The following is a 21,725-nucleotide window of genomic DNA, read 5'->3' as shown; positions in this document are numbered from 1 at the left end:
CCCCACATGACACCAACCATCTCTTCAATTGTAATGTGGAACCAACGCCTCTAACACCCCTTTCCTTATGGTCCACCCTGTTGAAACGGCAAGTTTCCTTGGACTCCCGTTAGAGGATATTGATGACAATTTGTGATCGGTCGCGGCTATTAGGTGGGGCGAGCATTGCTACAACAACAACAACAGGACCAGGGGTGACTCTAGAATTTGTTTGTACGATATGGGTATCAAATGAAAGGTCTTAATGAGTATTTTAAAAGGGAGTGGGCCTTAGTTCTATAGGTGGACGCCTTTTCGAGATATCGCCATAAAGGTGGACCAGGGGTGACTCTAGAATTTGTTTGTACGATATGGGTATCAAATGAAAGGTGTTAATGAGAATTTTAAAAGGGAGTAGTGGTAGTTGTATATATGAAGGCGTTTTCGAGATATCGACCAAAACGTGGACCTGGGTGACCCAGACAATCATCTGTCGGGTACCGCTAATTTATTTATATATGTAATACCACGAACAGTATTCCTGCCAAGATTCCAAGGGCTTTTGATCTCGCCCTGCAGAACTTTTTCATTTTATTTTACTTAATATGGAAAGTGCCACACCCATTTTACAAAGTTGTTTTCTAAAGTTATATGTCGCGTTCATAAACCAATCCAATTACCATGTTTCATCCCTTTTTTCGTATTTGGTATAGAATTATGGCATTGTTTTCATTTTTCGTAATTTTCGATATCGAAAAAGTGGGCGTGGTCATAGGCGGATTTCGGCCATTTTGTATACCAATACAAAGTGAGTTCAGATAATTACGTGAACTGAATTTAGTAAATATATATCGATTTTTACTCAAGTTATCGTGTTAACGGCCGAGCGGAAGGACAGACGGTCGACTGTGTATAAAAACTGGGCGTGGCTTCAACCGATTTCGCCCTTTTTCACAGAAAACCGTTATCGTCCTAGAATCTAAGCCCCTACCAAATTTCACAAGGATTGGTAAATGTTTGTTCGACTTATGGCAATAAAAGTATCCTAGACAAATTAAATGAAAAAGGGCGGAGCCACGCCCATTTTGAAAATTTCTTTTATTTTTATGTTTTGTTGCACCATATCATTACTGGAGTTGAATGTTGACATAATTTACTTATACTTATACTGTAAAGATATTAACTTTTTTTTTTAAATTTGACTTTAAAAATTTTTTTTTAAAGTGGGCGTGGTCGTTCTCCGATTTTGCTAATTTTTATTAAGCATACATATAGAAATAGCAGTAACGTTCCTGCCAAATTTCATCATGATATCTTCAACGACTGGCAAATTACAGCTTGCAAAACTTCTAAATTGCCTTCTTTTAAAAGTGGGCGGTGCCACGCCCATTGTCCAAAATTTTACAAATTTTCTATTCTGCGTCAAAAGTTCAACTCACCTTCCAAGTTTCATCGCTTTATCCATCTTTGGTAATGAATTATCGCACTTTTTCGATTTTTCGAAATTTTCGATATCGATAAAGTGGGCGTGATTATAGTCCGATATTGTTCATTTTAAATAGCGATCTGAGATGAAATTTCATCAAGATACCTCAAAATTTACTCAAGTTATAGTGTTAACGGACGGACGAACGGACATGGCTCAATCAAATTTTTTTTCGATACTGATGATTTTGATATATGGAAGTCTATACCTATCTCGATTCCTTTGTACCTGTACAACCAACCGTTATCCAATCAAAGTTAATATACTCTGTGAGCTCTGCTCAACTGAGTATAAAAATAATACAATGTTGTTTAAATTTGACTTCTTGCTCGGAAATGTTAGAGGCGATAAAGGCCGCGGTACAATGACATTTTTCATATAGATGCGTTTAACACAAGTTTATGCATTCCAATAACATCGCCACAATCAACTAAGATGTTGCGCTTGTAAATATGAAGGAACTTCAGACTTGGCATTTGAAGTTTATTACGCCGAGCCCATTCACATACAAAATTTCGCGAAGCACTGTTGTAAACATTCTCCCTATACAACAAAAATACTTGCTGACATATTTTGTGTCGTATTCGATTGTTATATTGCAATTTTTAATTGTGAAAAATGTTAGAAAATTTACCAACCAGTGGAAAAAATAATTTCACTTGCAAAGTGTGCCAACACCCTTAGCCAAAGTAAATGTCAAATTCTTCTTCTTATGATTTGCTTGGAACAAAATTGTGGAGTTGGCCACTTTTCAATATCAGATGGCGCCAGTGTCGCTCATTCTACCATTCTCCATAAAAATATGTTCAATCTACTCATAATGTATAAGCTTGTGTTAAACTCATCTATGTGAAAAATGCTTATGTGTCGGACCTATAAGCTTATCCATCGCATAAACTCCTATATAAATCTGGTCACTTTGCAATATATTTGAAATGTTTTTATAATCTATAATTTCTATGTTGTCTAATGTATATATTCCGGCTTTACCAAATTATACAATATACTTAAATAGTATTTTTATTTCTGAATACATCTTATACTTGAGGGCCTCATTCTGAAAAATATTATTAACTTTATTAATATTTTGAAGGATATACTTCAGGATGGAGAGTTAAATTTCATTCTTATCATCCAAGTTATCATTTACACAATTATAAACATTGCGCACCAATGTTCCTACACTGCTGGGTAGCTTTAAGCATGCATACGAAGAGCAAAGTGCCAAAGAATGACATATGTGACCTGGAATCATGAACGGGACCTATTGTGCGAAAACAACTTTTCGAGTAAAACGTGTTTATAGTTTTTGTTTAGCTTGACTCTATGTAGCAGCCGGCCGTTGTGAACGAATTTTGTAATTAAAATTTAAGTAACTTCCCGATAAGCTACAAGCTTGAAACTTGGAATATAGGTCAGAACCCGAAGACAATGCAATAATAAGAAAAAAATCTCCCATAGGTGGCGCATGGATCGCAATATTTCAAAAAATCGTATTTGTGGTCCGATTTGGCTTTAAACGCGATAGAAAACTGCGGATTGTTCCATTGGAAAGAGCGTTAAATTGTCTATAAGAATCACTCAAAAAGTTAACAACTGTATTTTCGCACAATAGGCCCCTTTCATGATTCCAGGTCACATATACATTTAAAAGCAATAAAATTAGGAATTTCTTTTTCAAAAATTCGGGCGACCGAATGCTTCAAGCCGGTCATGTTATTGGCCCCATCTGCAGCAAAAGCTAGCATATTTTTAGTATAAGGTATACAATGTTCAATAAAGCTTGTCAATTTTAAATATATGTAATTTCTTGGTGTTTGAATATTTAAATAAATCTTTAATATTTAAATATTTTAAACTAAATCGTCATTTTTCTTAACAAAATCCTCCAAGCGTCATTCTAGTTGAAAATCGTCAAAATGACGACGGCGTCGTCAATCTGTCAACGCTGCTTGCAGATGCCGTTCGGAGTCGGCATAAAACAAGTAGGTCGCGTCCCGCCAATTTGTAGGAAAAATTAAAAATGAGCACGACGCAAATTGGAAGAGAAGTTCGGCCTAAAATCTCTTCTGAGGTTATCGCGCCTTACATTTATTTATTTATATGGCAACATAGGTACTTTCATACAAAGCTGTCGCAACAACTTTTTTTGTTCATTTGACTACTAAAACGGTCAATTACGAATCAACGATTTGTGCGCAGTTGATTCAACATCTTGTTGCGATGGATAAAAATTGACAGAAATTTCGGTTGATTTTACCAGTCTTTTTCTTTCAGTGTAAATGTGGAGAGAATCACGACTTCAAAGACTGTACATCAATTGCTTATAATTGTGTTAAATGTTGTGAACTTGTACAGAAAAAACCGTTAGAAGCGGATGTACACCATGCTGCATTTAGTAAGGAATTTTCAGTATATAAAAGATACATTCAAAGGAAAACAAAAACTAGAAACTAACAATCTGATTTGTCTGTATCTCAATATAAATAGTACTTTAGGGAACAAAGTAGAATTGGAAAGATTGATTGAAGTTAAAAATCCAGCTGTAATACCATGTGCTGAAACATGTACCACAAAAATTTAATAACAAATCACGAGTTGAGCATACAAACTTATAACCTAGTCAGATGTGATTCACATAGTAGGCATACTGGTCGTGTTCTGGCATATGTGCATGATTCCATCGAATGTAACATTAAGTACAATAAAGCAATAGATAAAAATATGTTGTGTATTTTTATCAAATTGAAGCACTTTAACCCAAATTGGCAAATCGGTGGGGTTTATCTCTCACCGACCACAAGCAATACGGATTTCATAAACTACTTATGTACCGTCTTATGTAGTACATACTAGTGAGCTGTCTGAAAATAACAATCTCGTATTAATTTAAATAATATGTCAGCATTGTATGCTATATGTATACCTGAACTCTATGTGTCAAACAATTGATTTTGCACCTCGTATAACCGAAGTATTCAAAACAAAAATTTATTTACTTTTTTCGAATACTATAGACATAGTGTGTGAAAAGTTAGATTATCACCAAATTTCCTATCATGAAACAATCCAATTGAAAACAAGTAAGGAAGGCTAAGTTCGGGTGTAACCGAACATTACATACTCAGTTGAGAGCTATGGAGACAAAGTAAGGGAAAATCACCATGTAGGAAAATGAACCTAGGGTAACCCTGGAATGTGTTTGTATGACATGTGTATCAAATGGATGGTATTAAAGAGTATTTTAAGAGGGCCATAGTTCTATAGGTGGACGCCATTCAGGGATATAGCCATAAAGGTGGACCAGGGGTGACTCTAGAATTTGTTTGTACGGTTATCAAATGAAAGGTGTTAATGAGTATTTTAAAAGGGAGTGGGCCTTAGTTCTATAGGTGGACTTCTTTTCGAGATATCGCCATAAAGGTGGACCAGGGGTGACTCTAGAATGCGTTTGTACAATATGGGTATCAAACGAAAGGTGTTAATGAGTATTTTAAAAGGGAGCGGGCCTTAGTTCTACGGGTGGACGCCGTTTCGAGATATCGCCATAAAGTTGGACCAGGGGTGACTCTAGAATGCGTTTGTACAATATGGGTATCAAATGAAAGGTGCTGATAATTATTTTAAAAGGGAGTGGGCCTTACTTCTATAGGTAGACGCCTTTTCGAGATATCGCCATAAAGGTGGACCAGGGGTGACTCTAGAATTTGTTTGTACGACATGGGTAGCAAATGAAAGGTGTTGATGAGTATTTTAAAAGGGAGTGGGCCTTAGTTCTATAGGTGGACGCCTTTTCGAGATATCGTCATAAAGGTGGACCAGGGGTGACTCTAGAATTTGTTTGTACGATATGGGTATCAAATGAAAGGTGTTAATGAGAATTTTAAAAGGGAGTGGTGGTAGTTGTATATGTGAAGGCGTTTTCGAGATATCGACCAAAATGTGGACCAGGGTGACCCAGACCATCATCTGTCGGGTACCGCTAATTATTTATATATATAATACCACGAACAGTATTCCTGCCAAGATTCCAAGGGCTTTTGATCTCGCCCTGCAGAACTTTTTCATTCTATTTTACTTAATATGGAAAGTGCCACACCCATTTTACAAAGTTTTTTTCTAAAGTTATATGTTGCGTTAATAAACCAATCCAATTACCATGTTTCATCCCTTTTTTCGTATTTTGTATAGAATTATGGCATTTTTTTCATTTTTCGTAATTTTCGATATCGAAAAAGTGGGCGTGGTCATAGGCGGATTTCGGCCATTTTGTATACCAATACAAAGTGGGTTCAGATAATTACGTGAACTGAGTTTAGTAAAGATATATCGATTTTTGCTCATGTTACCGTGTTAACGGCCGAGCGGAAGGACAGACGGTCGACTGTGTATAAAAACTGGGCGTGGCTTCAACCGATTTCGCCCTTTTTCACAGAAAACCGTTATCGTCCTAGAATCTAAGCCCTTACCACATTTCACAAGGATTGGTAAATTTTTGTTCGCTTATGGCATTAAAAGTATCCTAGACAAATTAAATGAAAAAGGGCGGAGCCACGCCCATTTTGAAAATTTCTTTTATTTTTGTGTTTTGTTGCACCATATCATTACTGCAGTTGAATGTTGACATAATTTACTTATATACTGTAAAGATATTAACTTTTTTTTTTAAATTTGACTTAAAATTTTTTTTCGATACTGAAGATTTTGATACATGGAAGTCTATATCTATCTCGATTCCTTTATTCCTGTACATCCAACCGTTATCCAATCAAAGTTAATATACTCTGTGAGCTCTGCTCAACTGAGTATAAAAAAGGAAGCCCTAAATTTAGAATAAGGAGCCCTATAAAAATTACGTCATGGGAGTACTATAATATTGGATCACTTTCAAGACTATTGCGCATATGTGATTTTAGCAATTTTGACAGAGTAAGCTTGGATAATAAAGTTTCGACCATTAGTACCAATATTTTGAGTGTTGTGCAAAATCTAACTTATGAAAAAGTAGTTCAATTAAAATTAATGAATAAATGGTATGACAATGAGTTAGCCAATATGAATAAGTATAAATTTGAAATGAATAAACTGGCGCAAACTTCAGGACCATGGGATGAGTACAGAAACATAAAAAAAATACAAAGAGCTTGTGAAAATTAAAAAAATCAAACATATGGAGCATAAAATAAATATTAATAGCCATGATAGTAAAATGATGTGGAGACATTTGAAACAGGCAATAAGTATGGGAAGAGATGGAAGTTTGCCATCTATCAGGAATTTAAATAAATATTTTGTGGATAGCATTCAAGAAATTTGTAGTAATATAGATATATTTGATGGAGATGGCAGTATACCTAATCTAACTAATTGTGTTTTTAAATTTGTTCAAATTAGCACAGATGACATCGTAAAAATTGTCAGTAAGTTTAAAGCCAAAAGAGGTGGAAAAAATTTGTTATCAGATGGCGTTGTGAAAGATGTAATACCATATTTAGGTTTTTTCTATGCTCAAATTATAAATGAAAGTTTTAGCAATGGCATAGTTCCAACCAATTGGAAAACCTCTACCATAGTCCCAATAAAAAGAGTTGCAAATACTATTAAAGTAGAGGAGCTGCGACCAATAAATACATTGACCAGTGATGAGAAAATTTTAGAGCTGGTCGTAAAAAATCAAGGAACAATTTTTCAGACAACTAAACGGCTTTAACATCCCACTGCCAAGAAACAGGACATTATCCAGACTTTGACAATGTAACCATTTTAGAAGTAGAGAAAAATTATAACAAACGCTTCACATTAGAAATGCTTCATATAGTGGACACCCCTAACAATAAGAGGATGAATTTCAAAACGGACATCGCGAATTGTGTTTGATTTTTTCCGTAAGAACGTGTCAGCTGATCGCTCTCTCACTAGACAGAGTTGCCTAGTAAACTTTTGTGCGCTAATTTTTGACCGTTTGCACTTTTATGCAAAAACACCTAATTAAAGTTTGAAAAATTGTGAAAATAATTCGAAAAAATTATGTAAAAGTGCTGATTATAAATATTTAATCTATTTATACTTATTTAATAGTATTCCGGCCTTTTACAATATCAAAAATTAAATTGGAAAAAGTTGATGTTTCCATAAGCATGCATGCAAAATGGTCAATGGCAACAGTGCTTATCTGTAAACAATACACACACAAATATGTTACGTACATATACACAGACGCACACATTGATTCCTACGGGCTTGAGAGTTCGGTCAAACGTGTTTCGTACGACAAACGTCCGTACGTACGGCACACGTCGGTGGGTAACTGCCGCATTAGACTGTTATTCCCTTGTGAATACAAATCTTCACCGATAACTCTGTTATCGATTAATTTATCGAATTCTCGCAAAGTAATATTGCATTGTCATCGGAGTTATACATGTTTGCGAAATTTCAGCTCAATCGGACACCGGGAAGTGTATCAAATTTAACTTGCAAGATTCCTTACATTACATACAACAGCCAAGTGAAACTAAATAAAAGCTTATAATAAAATAGGTAGGTACTTTGTGTGAGGATGCAAAGTTTCACGTTATTTGTGGTTTTCATGAAAAAACTTTGACCATGAATCACTTATTTCAAAAATATATGACGTAAACGTAAGTATTTGATGAAATTTGAAGCTTCTAGCCGTTAAAATGCAGAAATGACAGTTTATATGGGGTATATACTATATATACCACCGATCTCCATGATTTCTTATCTGAACAATCGGTTGTAGGGGACATATGCTATATATACGACCGATCTCTTCGAAATTTTCAGACACCAATATTTGCTATATACGAAAGCATATGGTGAAATTTGAAGGTTCTAGCTGTTAAAATTGGACAGAAATTACGAAAAGTTATTGAACTAAAGAAACGGTTGTATGGGATACATACCATATATACGACTGATCTATTAAATTTTTTCAGACAACCATGACTGCCCTATACGTAAGCATTTGGTGAAATTTGAAGCCTCTAGCTGTTAAAATGGCGCAGTAATTACGAAAAGCTTCTTATCTGAACTGCTATATATACGACTGATGTTATTAATTTTTTCAGACAAAAATATGTACAATATACTAAAGCATATCGTGAAGTTTAAAGCTTCAATCTGATAAATTAATGAAGATATGACACAAATCCTCTTTTCTGAGAAATCGGTTGTATGGGGGATATATGCTATAGTGGTCCGATCCGGCCGGTTCCGACAAATATCTAATCGGACACCTAAATATATCAAGATATCTCTAAAATTGAGGGACTATTTTGCATACAAACAGACAGACGAACAGACGGGCATGGCTAAATCAATTCAGCTCTTCATCCTGATCATTTCGGTATACTTATTGGTGGGTCTATCTCTTTTCCTTTAAGGACTTACAATTTAGAGATTTGTGAAATGTATGTGAAAGGTATGATTACGAACTATATCCGTTTTGTAACAGCGCAGGATAGGTGCATTTCCATCCGTAGTCATTTCGGTCACTTCAAAAAGTTTTTAGAGACTATTTCGTTGTAATTTCGGCATGGTTTAGGAGCAATTCGGGGTCATATCTGTGTGGTTGTAGGGACTGTCGGGATCATTTGGGGACCATTACGAAGTAATTCCTGCGCCATTTTTACGTCAATTTGTGGTAATTTCCTAATGCCCTTTAGGGATCACTTCTGGGTAATTTTGGAATGGTTTTGGAGACTATTTCGGGGCTATTTGACCGATTTGTGATCATTTGGAAAATATCTTGGGGGCTATTTCATGTACTTCCCGGGTCATTTCCTCTGAATTTTGAGATCATTAATAATGTTGAACATCTCTGGTATTTAATGGTCCTTAATTTAATCCCTTTGCTTGTAATACCGAAAAATCCCAACAACGTTCACTAATATTCCCGAAATTATGTTAACACGAAACTAGCATTGACACATACGTTTAAAAAGCACAGACGCCACCTTTATTTTTAAAGCTACAGAAATTTGCGTTGACCACAAATAGGCTTCCAAAATTTAAAAAAAATCGTTTTTGACCATATCTTTACATTATCAAAATACGTCCTTGTGTCTTTCTCACCGGAATCGGAAAGTTTGGAAAATTTTACATGCGACACTGTTTTTTAGACAATCCATTCCGAAATTTCAATTAAAGAATCAACAAAGAAGAAATATTTGGTACATGGCATATACGTAATTCTTTTTGTGAACACTTCATACAAAATCGAAGTTCGATTTCGAATAATAAAATTCGATTCATAAATGTACAAAAATCTAAAATCAAATTTTTGAAATATTTTTAAGAACCTTCATCAAGGCGAAGTCAGTACCAGGTGTTGTTATCCCAACAGCATATTGCTTCTTCTTGATTATTTTCCATACAGCGCCTTGTACTTTAATATGTCAGTTAATCGAAATCAATGAAAATTTTCTTTTCACTCGACATCCATCCGCACGGCGAATTGGTTGAATTCGCTTTGCCACCACCTGGTATAGATCCGCCTTGGCCCTAATACGAGACCTTGCTAGTTTTCATTCAAAGCGAATTCAGTGTGGATTCGCCTTGTTCTTATTTGACTCAAGGCGAATCCATACCAGGTGGTGGCAAAGCGAATTCAACCAATTTGCCGCGCAGAAGAATGTCAAGTCAAAAGAAAATTTTAATTGATTTCGATTAACTGGCATATTAAATTACAAGGCGCTGTATGGAAAATAATCAAGAAGAAGCAATCAACTCTTAGGATAACAACACCTGGTACTAAATTCGCCTTGCTTAACATTCTTCTGCGCGGCGGGTTGAAACCGCTTTACCATCACCTTGCCTTGTATAGATCTCTTTTGTCCGATGTGATTTAAATTCTGTGCGCTTGGAAATAGGACTCATCACACTGCCGACGAGATTTAGACAAAGCTTCTGTTGTTGTAGCCATAAAGACACTTCGCGAAGGTTTTGGTTATCGATGTTGGTGGTCCTTTGCCGGACATAGATCCGGTACGTTACGGTAACACACTATTAAGGTAACAACGATCTCGGGAACTATTTTATATGACCACATTGAACCTTCTAGGCCATCCCGCCCACCACCATCCCCTAGTTCCATGAGGAACTTGCGGTCGCCATAGTATCGCCAGCCAAATAAATGGGATTTAACACGGGTAGGTGAAGTTGACAGTTGGGTTAGAGAAGCTATAAATTGCGCTGGCTACCCCTTGGAGAATTTCAAAGCTTCTCCGCCTTTGCTTAGGCCAGGGCATCTATGAGGCGGTTTAAATTTTACTTTCATGGAAGAAATACACTCGAATGCTGATGGGCATTACTCTTTAGAAAATTGTCTCTAGTATTTTGATCTTTAGAACTAGCACAGGATAAAACCAGTGAAAAAGCTGTTTTGGTAGACTTGGGTAGACTGCTTTTATTAAAATAAGGTTTTCTGAAAATAAACTCTAATACATGCATACATATATATTTCTACTTTTCAAGCGTTTCCTTCCAAACGCAGAAAACTTTCATCATTAGCCTGGCCCAAAAAAAGTAACTTGAAAATATCATTAAAGAACTCTGGATAATACTCACAAGCTCGTTTGCAATCAGGTGTCCAATTAATTTCAAGCAATTTGGGTTGCATGTGTGTAAGATTCGAGCCCTTCGTTAGTTTATTCTCCCATTGAAGCATTATATCAGCGGCATATAGAGCACGCGATTGCTTGCAAGGTGGAATGCCACATGGCGGTGGAAGTTTTGTAGCGCAAGTTAGCAACCCATATAACATTTTACAAATATCTTTCTCGATCAATGTCCATTCGTGTGTAGGATATTGTTCTTTCCAAAAAGTCATGAAATCTTCACATGTGATATGTCGTAATTGTGCCTCCTCATGATAGTTCATGACCGTAAAATGTTGTTCATAGTCATCGTAATGATTCAGACTAAAAGGTTTATTAGCAAACCGTAAAAAGAATTTCCTATGTACGTATGCTTCCAGTGGTTTAAAGCTTTTTACCAATATAACAAAACGTATATCGAACTTTACCTGAAAGAATAGAAGGTTGAATTACTTTAAAATGGCTAAACTCGTTCGTTGAGTTGAGAAAGAAGCCGTCAATTAGATTTTAGAATAGGAAATAGTATTTTAGAAAACGTTGAAAAGATCAAACTCGTATAAAATTTACACTGCACAAAAGGCGTAATTGTGGGGAAAAATTCTAAATGCGACGCATTTCCTCATACCAATCGCATTTCCGAAATGACTCATTTGAGGGCATATCACCGCATACGGCCTGCAAATGTGTTCCACACATCTGATAATTAGCAGTCCCCACTAGTTTGTTAAAGCCAAACTGACAATTCTAGCAGAAATCGCTTTGTGTTTTTGATATTTTTTCTTTTTTTATCGTACTATTGTTTAATCAATTGCGTCAGTGCATTTTCTTGCGATGGATTTGTGTCCTCGTAGTCGAGTCTTGTACGCATTTGAGACCAGTGAAAATGTAATATTCAGGGCGTTCTAATGATTCATCCAGCTCTGGATCACGATCAAATCTCATTGGAACGATCCGGATCAGTACTATGAGAGTTGGCATCACTCAACTAATGTGTACACAAAAAGGATGCCTGTGATTTTCACACTTTTACTTTTTTTCGGGTTTTAATGTTATCATTGTGGGAATATGCAGATCATAATGTTAGGATATTTAATGTGGAGATTCCAATTGAGATCTATGTACGTAACTAATTTATACTAAATTTGTAAACTCTCCATTTCATGGATATATATGACCTTATCTACGATAAAATATAGTTTGTGAACGAAATAATACCAAGATATAACAAAGCAGAATGAATTAGAAAATTAAAATTATTCACGCAAACATATTTATTAAAATAAAATTTATTTGATAACTTTAAGCGACTTAAATAAATTAGGGTTATTGGATCTAAGCATCAAATATAATGGGCACATTATAATCCAACAAAGTCTAGTAATAAATATATTATATATTTAACATACGGCCTATGCAATACGGAAATGAAAATATGTAAGCAAATACAAAATTTAATAAAAATAAAATGAAATTAAATAAAAAAATACAAATTCATGAAATTAAATAAATTGAAATTAAAATATGTAGAAAAATGCAAAATTGAATGAAAATAAAATGAACAAAATTAATTTTGTTGTTTTTGCGGTCAGTTTTAATTAAATATTAGTAAGGATCGTAGGCTAGTTAGACCTAATTATGTTTGGTGCAAATAAACGATTTATTTCACCTTCTTGCCCAACGTTTTGCTGAATATTGCAGCATCATCAGGGGCTACACTATTTATTTTTCATAAAAGATAACAAACATTATTGTATATGTATAAACATTCATGACATTTAACATGTAGAACAACCAATTTGACTTACAATAACAATAAACAGTATGAACACTTAAAGATTAATCATCCGTACCACCTTGCGTGGTAGTTTTGTCATTACTAAAATTATTACTTAAACATAACATGTATGCAGCGCCTATGCAGTCGTAGTCTTCTTTTTTGTTCATCGTCTTTTCTCTATTTCTCAATATGTGCAAGCTTTCCAATCTGTATCTGGTCAATTTTCTTTTTTCCTTATCAATAATTTTGGTGTTGTGTAGCCACTGCTTATTATGTGTTGCGAGAGCGCAGTGCTTGGCTTTTGTTTTTCCACGTCTGCTTTGGTTCGGCTATTCGTATACCAAGCTCTCGTTTTGTAGTTCCGATATAAATCTTATCACAGTTTTCGTTCTCTTTTCCATTGCATTCTATTTTGTATATCACATTGTTTTGTTGTAGCTTGTCTATTGGATCTTTTGTTCTTGTGTAAATTTTGGATAATGTGTTGTTGAATTTGTAAGCTAAGGTGATGTTTTGTTCTTTTAGTATGTTGTGGTCCATTGTACTAAGCTTTGGTATATATGTGACGCTGTAATATTTCTTTACTTCTGTTGTTGCATTTTGTGGTTTATTGTGGGGGTTGCTATTTTTTATGATTTCCTGGTTTATTAGTTCATGTATCAAGTGGTCGGGGTAATTATTATTTTTTAAGATTGTGTGTATTTTTTCTATATTAGTTTCATGGAATTTTTCGTGGCTAATCGTCATTATTTTTCGTATCAGATTCTTCGCTGTATTGATTTTATACTTTCTTGGTTGGGAGGATAAAATTAATCAGGCGACCAGAGGATGTTGGCTTCGAGTACCAATTTAAAATAATACTGTTGTTGGCTCTGTGTATGCGAACATCTAGAAAAGGGATGCTCTAATTTTCTTCCATTTCTATTGTAAATTGTAGTTTGTGGTGGTATTTGTTTAGTGTCTCGAGGATTATATTCACGTCTTGCGTTTCACTATTGCAAAAATGTCGTCTACATATTTGGTGATAAATTTAATGTCAATACTATGTTGTTGTTTTAGCTCCGATATGGTGTTGTCAATTAGGTCGTCCATGACAATATCGGCTATTGTTGGTGAGAGCGGATTTCCCATGGGCATCCAAAAGTTTGAGTGTATAGTTTGTTATTGCACATGAAATAATTGTTTTCTCTGAGGCAGAAGTCAAGTATTTGTTGGAATTTTGCTTTTGTGATGTTAGTTGTGTGTTGAATTTTGTCCCATTTTCTCATTGTTATTCTAATTGCTAACATTATAGGTATATTTGTAAACAACGACCCGATATTGCTTAATCTATCTTTCAAAAGTATTATTTCATGTGCAATAACAAACTATACACTCAAACTTTTAGAATGCCCATGGGAAATCCGCTCTCACCAACAATAGCCGATATTGTCATGGAAGACCTAATTGACAACACCATCTCGGAGCTAAAACAACAACATAGTATTGATATGATTCGATACACTAAACAAATACCACCACAAACTACAATTTACAATAGAAATGGAAGAAAATGAGAGCATCCCTTTTCTAGATGTTCGCATACACAGAGCCAACAACAGTGTTATTTTAAATTGGTACTCGAAGCCAACATCCTCTGGTCGCCTGATTAATTTTTATCCTCCCAACCAAGAAAGTATAAAATCAATACAGCGAAGAATCTGATACGAAAAATAATGACGATTAGCCACGAAAAATTCCATGAAACTAATATAGAAAAAATACACACAATCTTAAAAAATAATAATTACCCCGACTACTTGATACATGAACTAATAAACCAGGAAATCATAAAAAATAGCAACCCCCACAATAAACCACAAAATGCAACAACAGAAGTAAAGAAATATTACAGCGTCACATATATACCAAAGCTTAGTACAATAGACCACAACATACTAAAAGAACAAAACATCACCTTAGCTTACAAATCCAACAACACATTATCCAAAATTTACACAAGAACAAAAGATCCAATAGACAAGCTACAACAAAACAATGTGATATACAAAATAGAATGCAATGGAAAAGAGAACGAAAACTGTGATAAGATTTATATCGGAACTACAAAACGAGAGCTTGGTATACGAATAGCCGAACACAAAGCAGACGTGGAAAAACAAAAGCCAAGCACTGCGCTCTCGCAACACATAATAAGCAGTGGCTACACAACACCAAAATTATTGATAAGGAAAAAAGAGAATTGACCAGATACAGATTGGAAAGCTTGCACATATTGAGAAATAGAGAAAAGACGATCAACAAAAAAGAAGACTACGACTGCATAGGCGCTGCATACATGTTATATTTAAGTAATAATTTTAGTAATGACAAAACTACCACGCAAGGTAGTACGGATGATTAATCTTTAAGTGTTCATACTGTTTATTGTTATTGTAAGTCAAATTGGTTGTTCTACATGTTAAATGTCATGAATGTTTATACATATACAATAATGTTTGTTATCTTTTATGAAAAATAAATAGTGTAGCCCCTGATGATGCTGGAATATTCAGCGAAACGTTGGGCAAGAAGGTGAAATAAATCGTTTATTTGCACCAAACATAATTAGGTCTAACTAGCCTACGATCCTTACTAATAAAAAAAATTTATATTTATTTGCAAAAATATAATAGCTGAAATAAAACTAATTTGAAAAAAATGTGTGACATAAAATATAAAGTTCAATAAAATTTCAAATATGCAAAACATGCATGACTATATTTTATGAAGTAGTATATATCCCCGAATATTTTGGTAAGTTGCGTTTTTTTTTTTTTGATACAAAAATATTCAGTCAAGTAGCATCTGCGAGTGCCGGTCGCCGTTCTGACCTAAAACCAAAAACCTTTTTGGAACGTTTTTTTTTCGGTTAATATACAACGTGAAATTTCCACATTCAGTCAGTTTGATTTAAATATTAATAAACTTGGTTGAAATAAAAAAATATATAATAAAATAAAATGAGAAATAATAAAATAAAGTAGCATAAAGATATTTTAAAAAGTTTAGTATTATATTTTTGTTCAGTATAAGACGTGCTTTATATAAGATGAGCATAAAATATGGAAATGCAAAAACATTTTTAAATTTAGTTAGCTTCAACAAAATTTATTTCTGATTTCATGTTTTTTTGAAAGCAACTAAAATAAAAAACAAAGAATCTGTTACATAAAGACCTATGTATTTACGTGTAAGTGAAATTTGCGCAAAAAATGGGCCAGTTTAAAATTACATCTTTTTAAATTTTTTTGTGCGCCAAAAATTATTTTGGAAAATTCTTTTTTTTTTTTTGGATTTTGGTACAGACCAATATAGGTAAATGGCAACAATGGGGAAACAATATTTTATTGGAACTCACCGTTTGGCGCGTACGCATATGTATGTAGGTGAAACATTTGAGCAACACGACTACGCAGCTTTTCGAACTTCGAATTGAGCGGGCTTACATAATAGGTTTATGTCTTTGAATTTCGAATTAGAGCGCTTATATAATTGGTTTGAGTATTTGAATTTCGGAAAGACGCCATGAAAATTTGTCGATTCTACAAATGATGTGCTTCTGGGTACGAAAGTAAATTTCGATATTTGGAGAGATTGTTCGAATTTTCAAAAAACTTTTTCTATTAATTATAAACAAATAAAGCAATATTTGTTAACAAAAATAGGTCATACCATGCAATACCAATCGATTCATATATGTAACTTTTATATGATTTTACGTATGCTAAGCAGGCCTGTTAAATAATGATTACTAATGGTAATGATTAGCCGTTCCATTATTTTCTTTAAACGCCATTTAAAGATTACTTGCCATTATTATCTATTTTGAATGATTACTTTTCAATTGATTAAAAAAATTATCAAAAAAAAATCATGATTTGTTACGATTGTTGAAAAAAAATAAAAAATAGTCAAAAGTAAGCAAAAATCAAAAAGAAGAAATGTATATATTCGCCTCCATAAGCGTTTACGATTTACTATTGCATCCTAAAATGTACTTGTATGCATGCAACAAAAGAGAATTTTTCCTTCAACAAAGCGGAAGAATAATCAAAAATAATAAAAAAAAAAAATTAAAAATAAATCTAGAAAAATTAAAAAAAAAAAAAAACAAATAAAAAATAATTGAAAAAATCAAAAGTAATCATTCTGATTACTTTTGATTATTTTAGATTTTTTTTTTTTTATTTTTTCAAATATTGGAAAAAATCATGATTGTTTTTTTTTTCTAATTGTAATCAATTAGTAATTGCGTTTTTCGGAAAACAAATGTAATAATCATTGGCCATTAAAATATGCATCTAATTAATTGATTCATCATCATCATCCTCCTCAACTCCTATTGGAGCATAGGGCCTCGACCACCGACTTAAATCTTATTCTGTTAGGTGCAGTTCTTGTGATGTCATTCCACGTATATCCTGCGTCTTCGAGTTCTTTATCCACAGTTCTGCGCCAAGTTTTCGCAGGTGCACCAGGTCGTCGGCTTCCTTGTGGATTCCATCGCAATGCTTGTCTGGCTATATTTACTGGAGGTCTTCTGAGAGTGTGACCAATCCACGACCATTTACGCTTGGTTATTTCTGTGGTAGCCTTAGGTTGATTTGTTCTAGACCATAAGTCGTCATTTGAAATTCTTTCCGGCCATCGAATTTTCAGGATTCGGCGCAGACATTTATTAATAAAAACTTGTAGACGTTTCTGAATTGAAGTTGAGCTTTTCCACGTCTCGCAAGCATAAAACAGTACTGATTTAACATTCGAATTAAACAGTCGAAGCTTCGTTTTTAAAGATATTTGGCTGGACCTCCACACGTTTGCCAGTTGCCCAAAAACCATTCTTGCTTTGTTTATGCGAGACTGAACGTCCTCATCTGCACCGCTCTTATTTGAGACAATACTACCAAGATAAACAACGGACTCTACACCTTCGATTTCATTTTCGTCAACCGTAAGCGTCAATGGCCTTGATGAAATACTATAGCCGCATCTTATGACTTTGGTTTTCGCTGTATTGATGCTTAGTCCGGCCTCCTTTGCATGTGTGTTGACAGCTTCTAAATTGTGTTGAAGGTCAGTACTTCTGTGGCTTAGCAGACAGACATCGTCTGCATATTCTAAATCCCCTAGCTGAGTGAAAGGCGTCCACTGTACACCGTGTCCACCATTTTCTGCGTTCCTCATAATCTCGTCTAATGCCAAGATAAACAAGAGCGGGGAGAGTATGCATCCCTGTCGCACCCCGCTTTTAATTTCGAAGGGTTCTGAGAGGCGCCCATCGTGACTGACCCGGCACTTAAATTCGGCATACATTGCCTTTATAATGTTGATTATTTTATTGGGCATCCCTCGTTTTCGTAGTATTTCCCAAATATATTTCCTGTCGAGACTATCAAAAGCCTTTTTAAAGTCGATAAAAAGTAAATAAGCTGATGTTCTGTATTCACAGCATTGTTCAACAATGATTCGGACGGTATTTATTAGATCAACACAGGATCGGTTTTGTCTAAAGCCAAACTGATTTTCTCTTAGAGTTCGATACACCGCCTCTTCAATTCGGGACAGTAATAATTAATTGATTACTAATGTTAATTCAAATTTAACAAGTCTGAAGCTAAGTATGCGAAACAGCCTGGCAATTGATTGTATGGAAAATGTGTTAGCGTATTAATATATAGATTTTCGGGATCTGCTTTTTTTAGATTTTCAAAGTTCAATTTACGTTTTCTAAAAATTCAATTGACAATTCTAAATTCCAGCCGACGATTTCAAAAATCCAACTGACTATTCCAACATCCAATTAAATAAATAAATAAATAAAATATAAATAAGGTCCAGTCAACTATTCTAACTTCCAGCTGATGATTTCTACAACACAAGTTTGTATTCTGTAAGTCAATTCAAAAGGAAATGCGATTTCAAAATGGTACTTTTTTTTCGAATCCAAAAAAAAATTTCATTCCAATTGAATTACAGAATAAGGCACCTGGGTTACTTTGAAAGAAGCTGACTACCTGGATAGTTGTTAGTTGGCAGATCCAATCAGAGAAACATAGCACGACGGTATAAGTTCTGAAATAATTAGCCCTTGGCGAGTAAACCCTGAGTCAAGTCTGTACACAGACCCAGCTGTCGTTGGAAATACCTGGGGCGTTAATTTTTTCGATATCTTGAAAACCGTTTCATTTATCGTCAGATTTACGCCGTGATTTGCTTTTTGAACTATTTGTGTATAAATTTTCTTACCTCAGCCCCCAAATCTGTACGCTTAAATAACACTGGACGCTCGATATACTTTTGCGCAATTTTTGGACCGGTGACTGGCAGGCGTACTATCTGTACAATACTATCCGAAATGTGTGTATCTAAACCACGTGCCAGATTCCATGGTTTCACAATCCAGTGGTTATCCAAACCTTTGGCAGTACGATGCTGATAATATGAAGCGAATTGTAATAATTCCGTCTTTAAGTTGAAAGTCGTTGGCAACCATTCCGGATAAGTATCTAATGTTTGCGAGTCATGGTGTTCCTTGGCAGCACGCCTTCCCGTTATTGCTAGCAAATCTTTAATAGTTAGAACATACTCATAAGGGAACTGATTAATAAATTTATTTGGCGTGCTTTGTGCTAATTCAGCGAAATTCTTGTAGTGATGCGTTAACCAAAGCACATCGGCATCTTCGGCACTTGCTACCAATTGAAAACATGGGTCTGTCAAATGAGTGCTTAGCACGTCATATTCACTGTACACTTTTAATGGCTGATTACGACTCAATTGCGGTGTTATTGTAGCATATACTCCTTCGGGAACAGATTCTGCTATATGGCCGGAAGAGAAGTATTCTGCTTCGGGCTCGACCTGTATATAACTGTAATCGCGGAAATCGGTGGTACGCCAGGGTAATAAGAGTGCATCACGTTCGACTGCATCTTTACTTACATACTCTACAAAATCTCGGGTCACCTGCTCCTCGTGTGCACAATCTTGTATCGGAAATAAAAGGCTGTATGTTGTTTGTGTATTCAAATAGAGAAATGGAACCACACGGAAATTGGGTTCGTCCGAATGTGTTATAGCTGAACCAACTTCATCCATTACGTACCATATTGGTTGACGGTCTTCATCTGATAAGCTGTTTGTACTTATCGTATATGAATGACAATAACGCCACATTTTACGCAAAACTTTATCAACACGATCATCATCCTCTATATCGATACCCATAATAGCGCACATACGATCTGTAAGCTGTTCGTACCGTGTTAACTGTTGTCTTGCGATGTTCATGCGGAAGGTCCATGCATGGTCTATGAGAAATATAGCATTGGGATCATTTGCTTTCATACCACTTGTGGACGCAACAGAGAGAGCAAACGTAGGACGTGGTTCTTCGGCTACAGTTACTGCAAATGTGTCCGTAACATCAACACTGGCTTGTCCATTCTCTTCATCGCCATCATAGTCAATTAGTAGTAGTTGTAGCGAAATTCCAGCATCAAAAGTTTCTTTCGCTAATTTCCGTTGCAATGACTGCCAAAAATGCTGCGGGATCCCGGATGATTCCAATTGTGGCTTGTGTTGTGCCACAAATTTTGTAAACAAATTAATACCGTCCATTTGTGGAATATTTGATAAATACAAATTTATAAATGGTGTCTACAGCTGATTGCTGAATTGTTTTCTTTAAAACTGCACACAACCATCACTTTTCTGCGAACACAGCTTCCATTGCAACTCTGCAAACATATATCCGTCTTTTGAGTGTAAAAGGCATCGATCCCCGGGAATCCAGATCCCTTGGAATTTCTTGGGATCTTATATTGCAAATTTAAAAGCTTTATCTAATGAATGATATCCCTACTAGAGATATACGCCGCCGATAAGCGCCGCCGCCGCCCCCGATTAGGGTCGTTTTTCGCCCGCCGCCGCCGAATGTCAAAAATATCGGCGCGGCGGAGGGGCGGCGGCGTCTGGCGCGTTACTATATTTTCTACTCGTTTAAAACTGTTTAGGCCATTTATTGTTCATGTCGAAAATTGGGCGGATATGGTAGAAAGTGGTATCAACGGATGCGCATCACTGCCAGCTATAAGAAACTAATTGCGAAATTTAACTCGTTCTAATTGTTCAAAAGTTATTTAAAAAAAAACATGCTTTTCGATGTCAGCTTAACACGGACTTTGCATCGCCCAATTCACCAAGTTATTACAAAAAAAAACCAAAAAAAAGTTATATAATAAATTTATATGCTCACTTTGCATATTTTTTTTCAAAAAATTAATAATGAACTATGAATTCAAATAAAATGACCCAAGGTGAACATATTTTCAAATAATAATAATAATAATAATTTATTTATTTACGGTCTTTAAGACCTAGTTCAAGGTAAAAAAAAATATATATATATATAAATAAATTGTATACATTACATGCTTAATGACTTACAGTATAAAAATAATTTTGCTTTAAACTTATTAATATTTTCACAGTCTTTTATCGCATTTGGTAATTCATTGTACATTTTATAACCTATATATTCTAAAGTCTTCTTCGCGAACTCCGTTCTTACTCTAGGCAGTCTTATATTTCCGCTGCTTCTAGTTCCATAGTTATGTATTTCATGATTAAAATGTATTCTCCCGTTGAGATAATTCGGTGTTATTCCTAATTTCATATGATGTATAAATTTCAATGTGAAATAATATATCGCATGTTTTACACTGAGCCAGTTTAACATATTTAGCATTGTAGTTTTTGGTGTTCTAAGCGAACATTTTAAAATTAATCGCATTGCCTTGTTTTGTTGTATCTGCAGTTT

The 21,725-nt window shown here is 34.9% G+C and overlaps 1 protein-coding gene across 2 annotated transcripts in view; it reads right to left on the bottom strand.

The window, feature by feature from the left end:
* The window catches only part of LOC137245687 (steroidogenic acute regulatory protein-like), a 100,841-nt gene extending 80,205 nt beyond the window's left edge, over positions 1-20,636 (bottom strand). Inside the window, exons 1-2 of one of the 2 annotated variants that reach the window (XM_067776742.1) lie at positions 19,151-20,636; positions 11,057-11,513 (exon numbers count right to left, since the gene is read on the bottom strand). In XM_067776742.1, coding sequence (XP_067632843.1) covers positions 11,057-11,513; positions 19,151-20,524 — 1,831 coding nt within the window. In that variant the 5' untranslated portion in view covers positions 20,525-20,636. Of the gene's footprint in view, positions 1-11,056; positions 11,514-19,150 lie in introns of those variants that run through there. The other variant, XM_067776744.1, reaches the window with a different exon arrangement.
* Between the last annotated feature and the right edge of the window lie 1,089 nt (positions 20,637-21,725).

The sequence above is a fragment of the Eurosta solidaginis genome, chromosome 3, assembly GCF_040869045.1.
Source record: "Eurosta solidaginis isolate ZX-2024a chromosome 3, ASM4086904v1, whole genome shotgun sequence".
NCBI lineage: Eukaryota > Metazoa > Arthropoda > Insecta > Diptera > Tephritidae > Eurosta > Eurosta solidaginis.
This window is presented reverse-complemented; position numbering and strand designations above follow the sequence as displayed.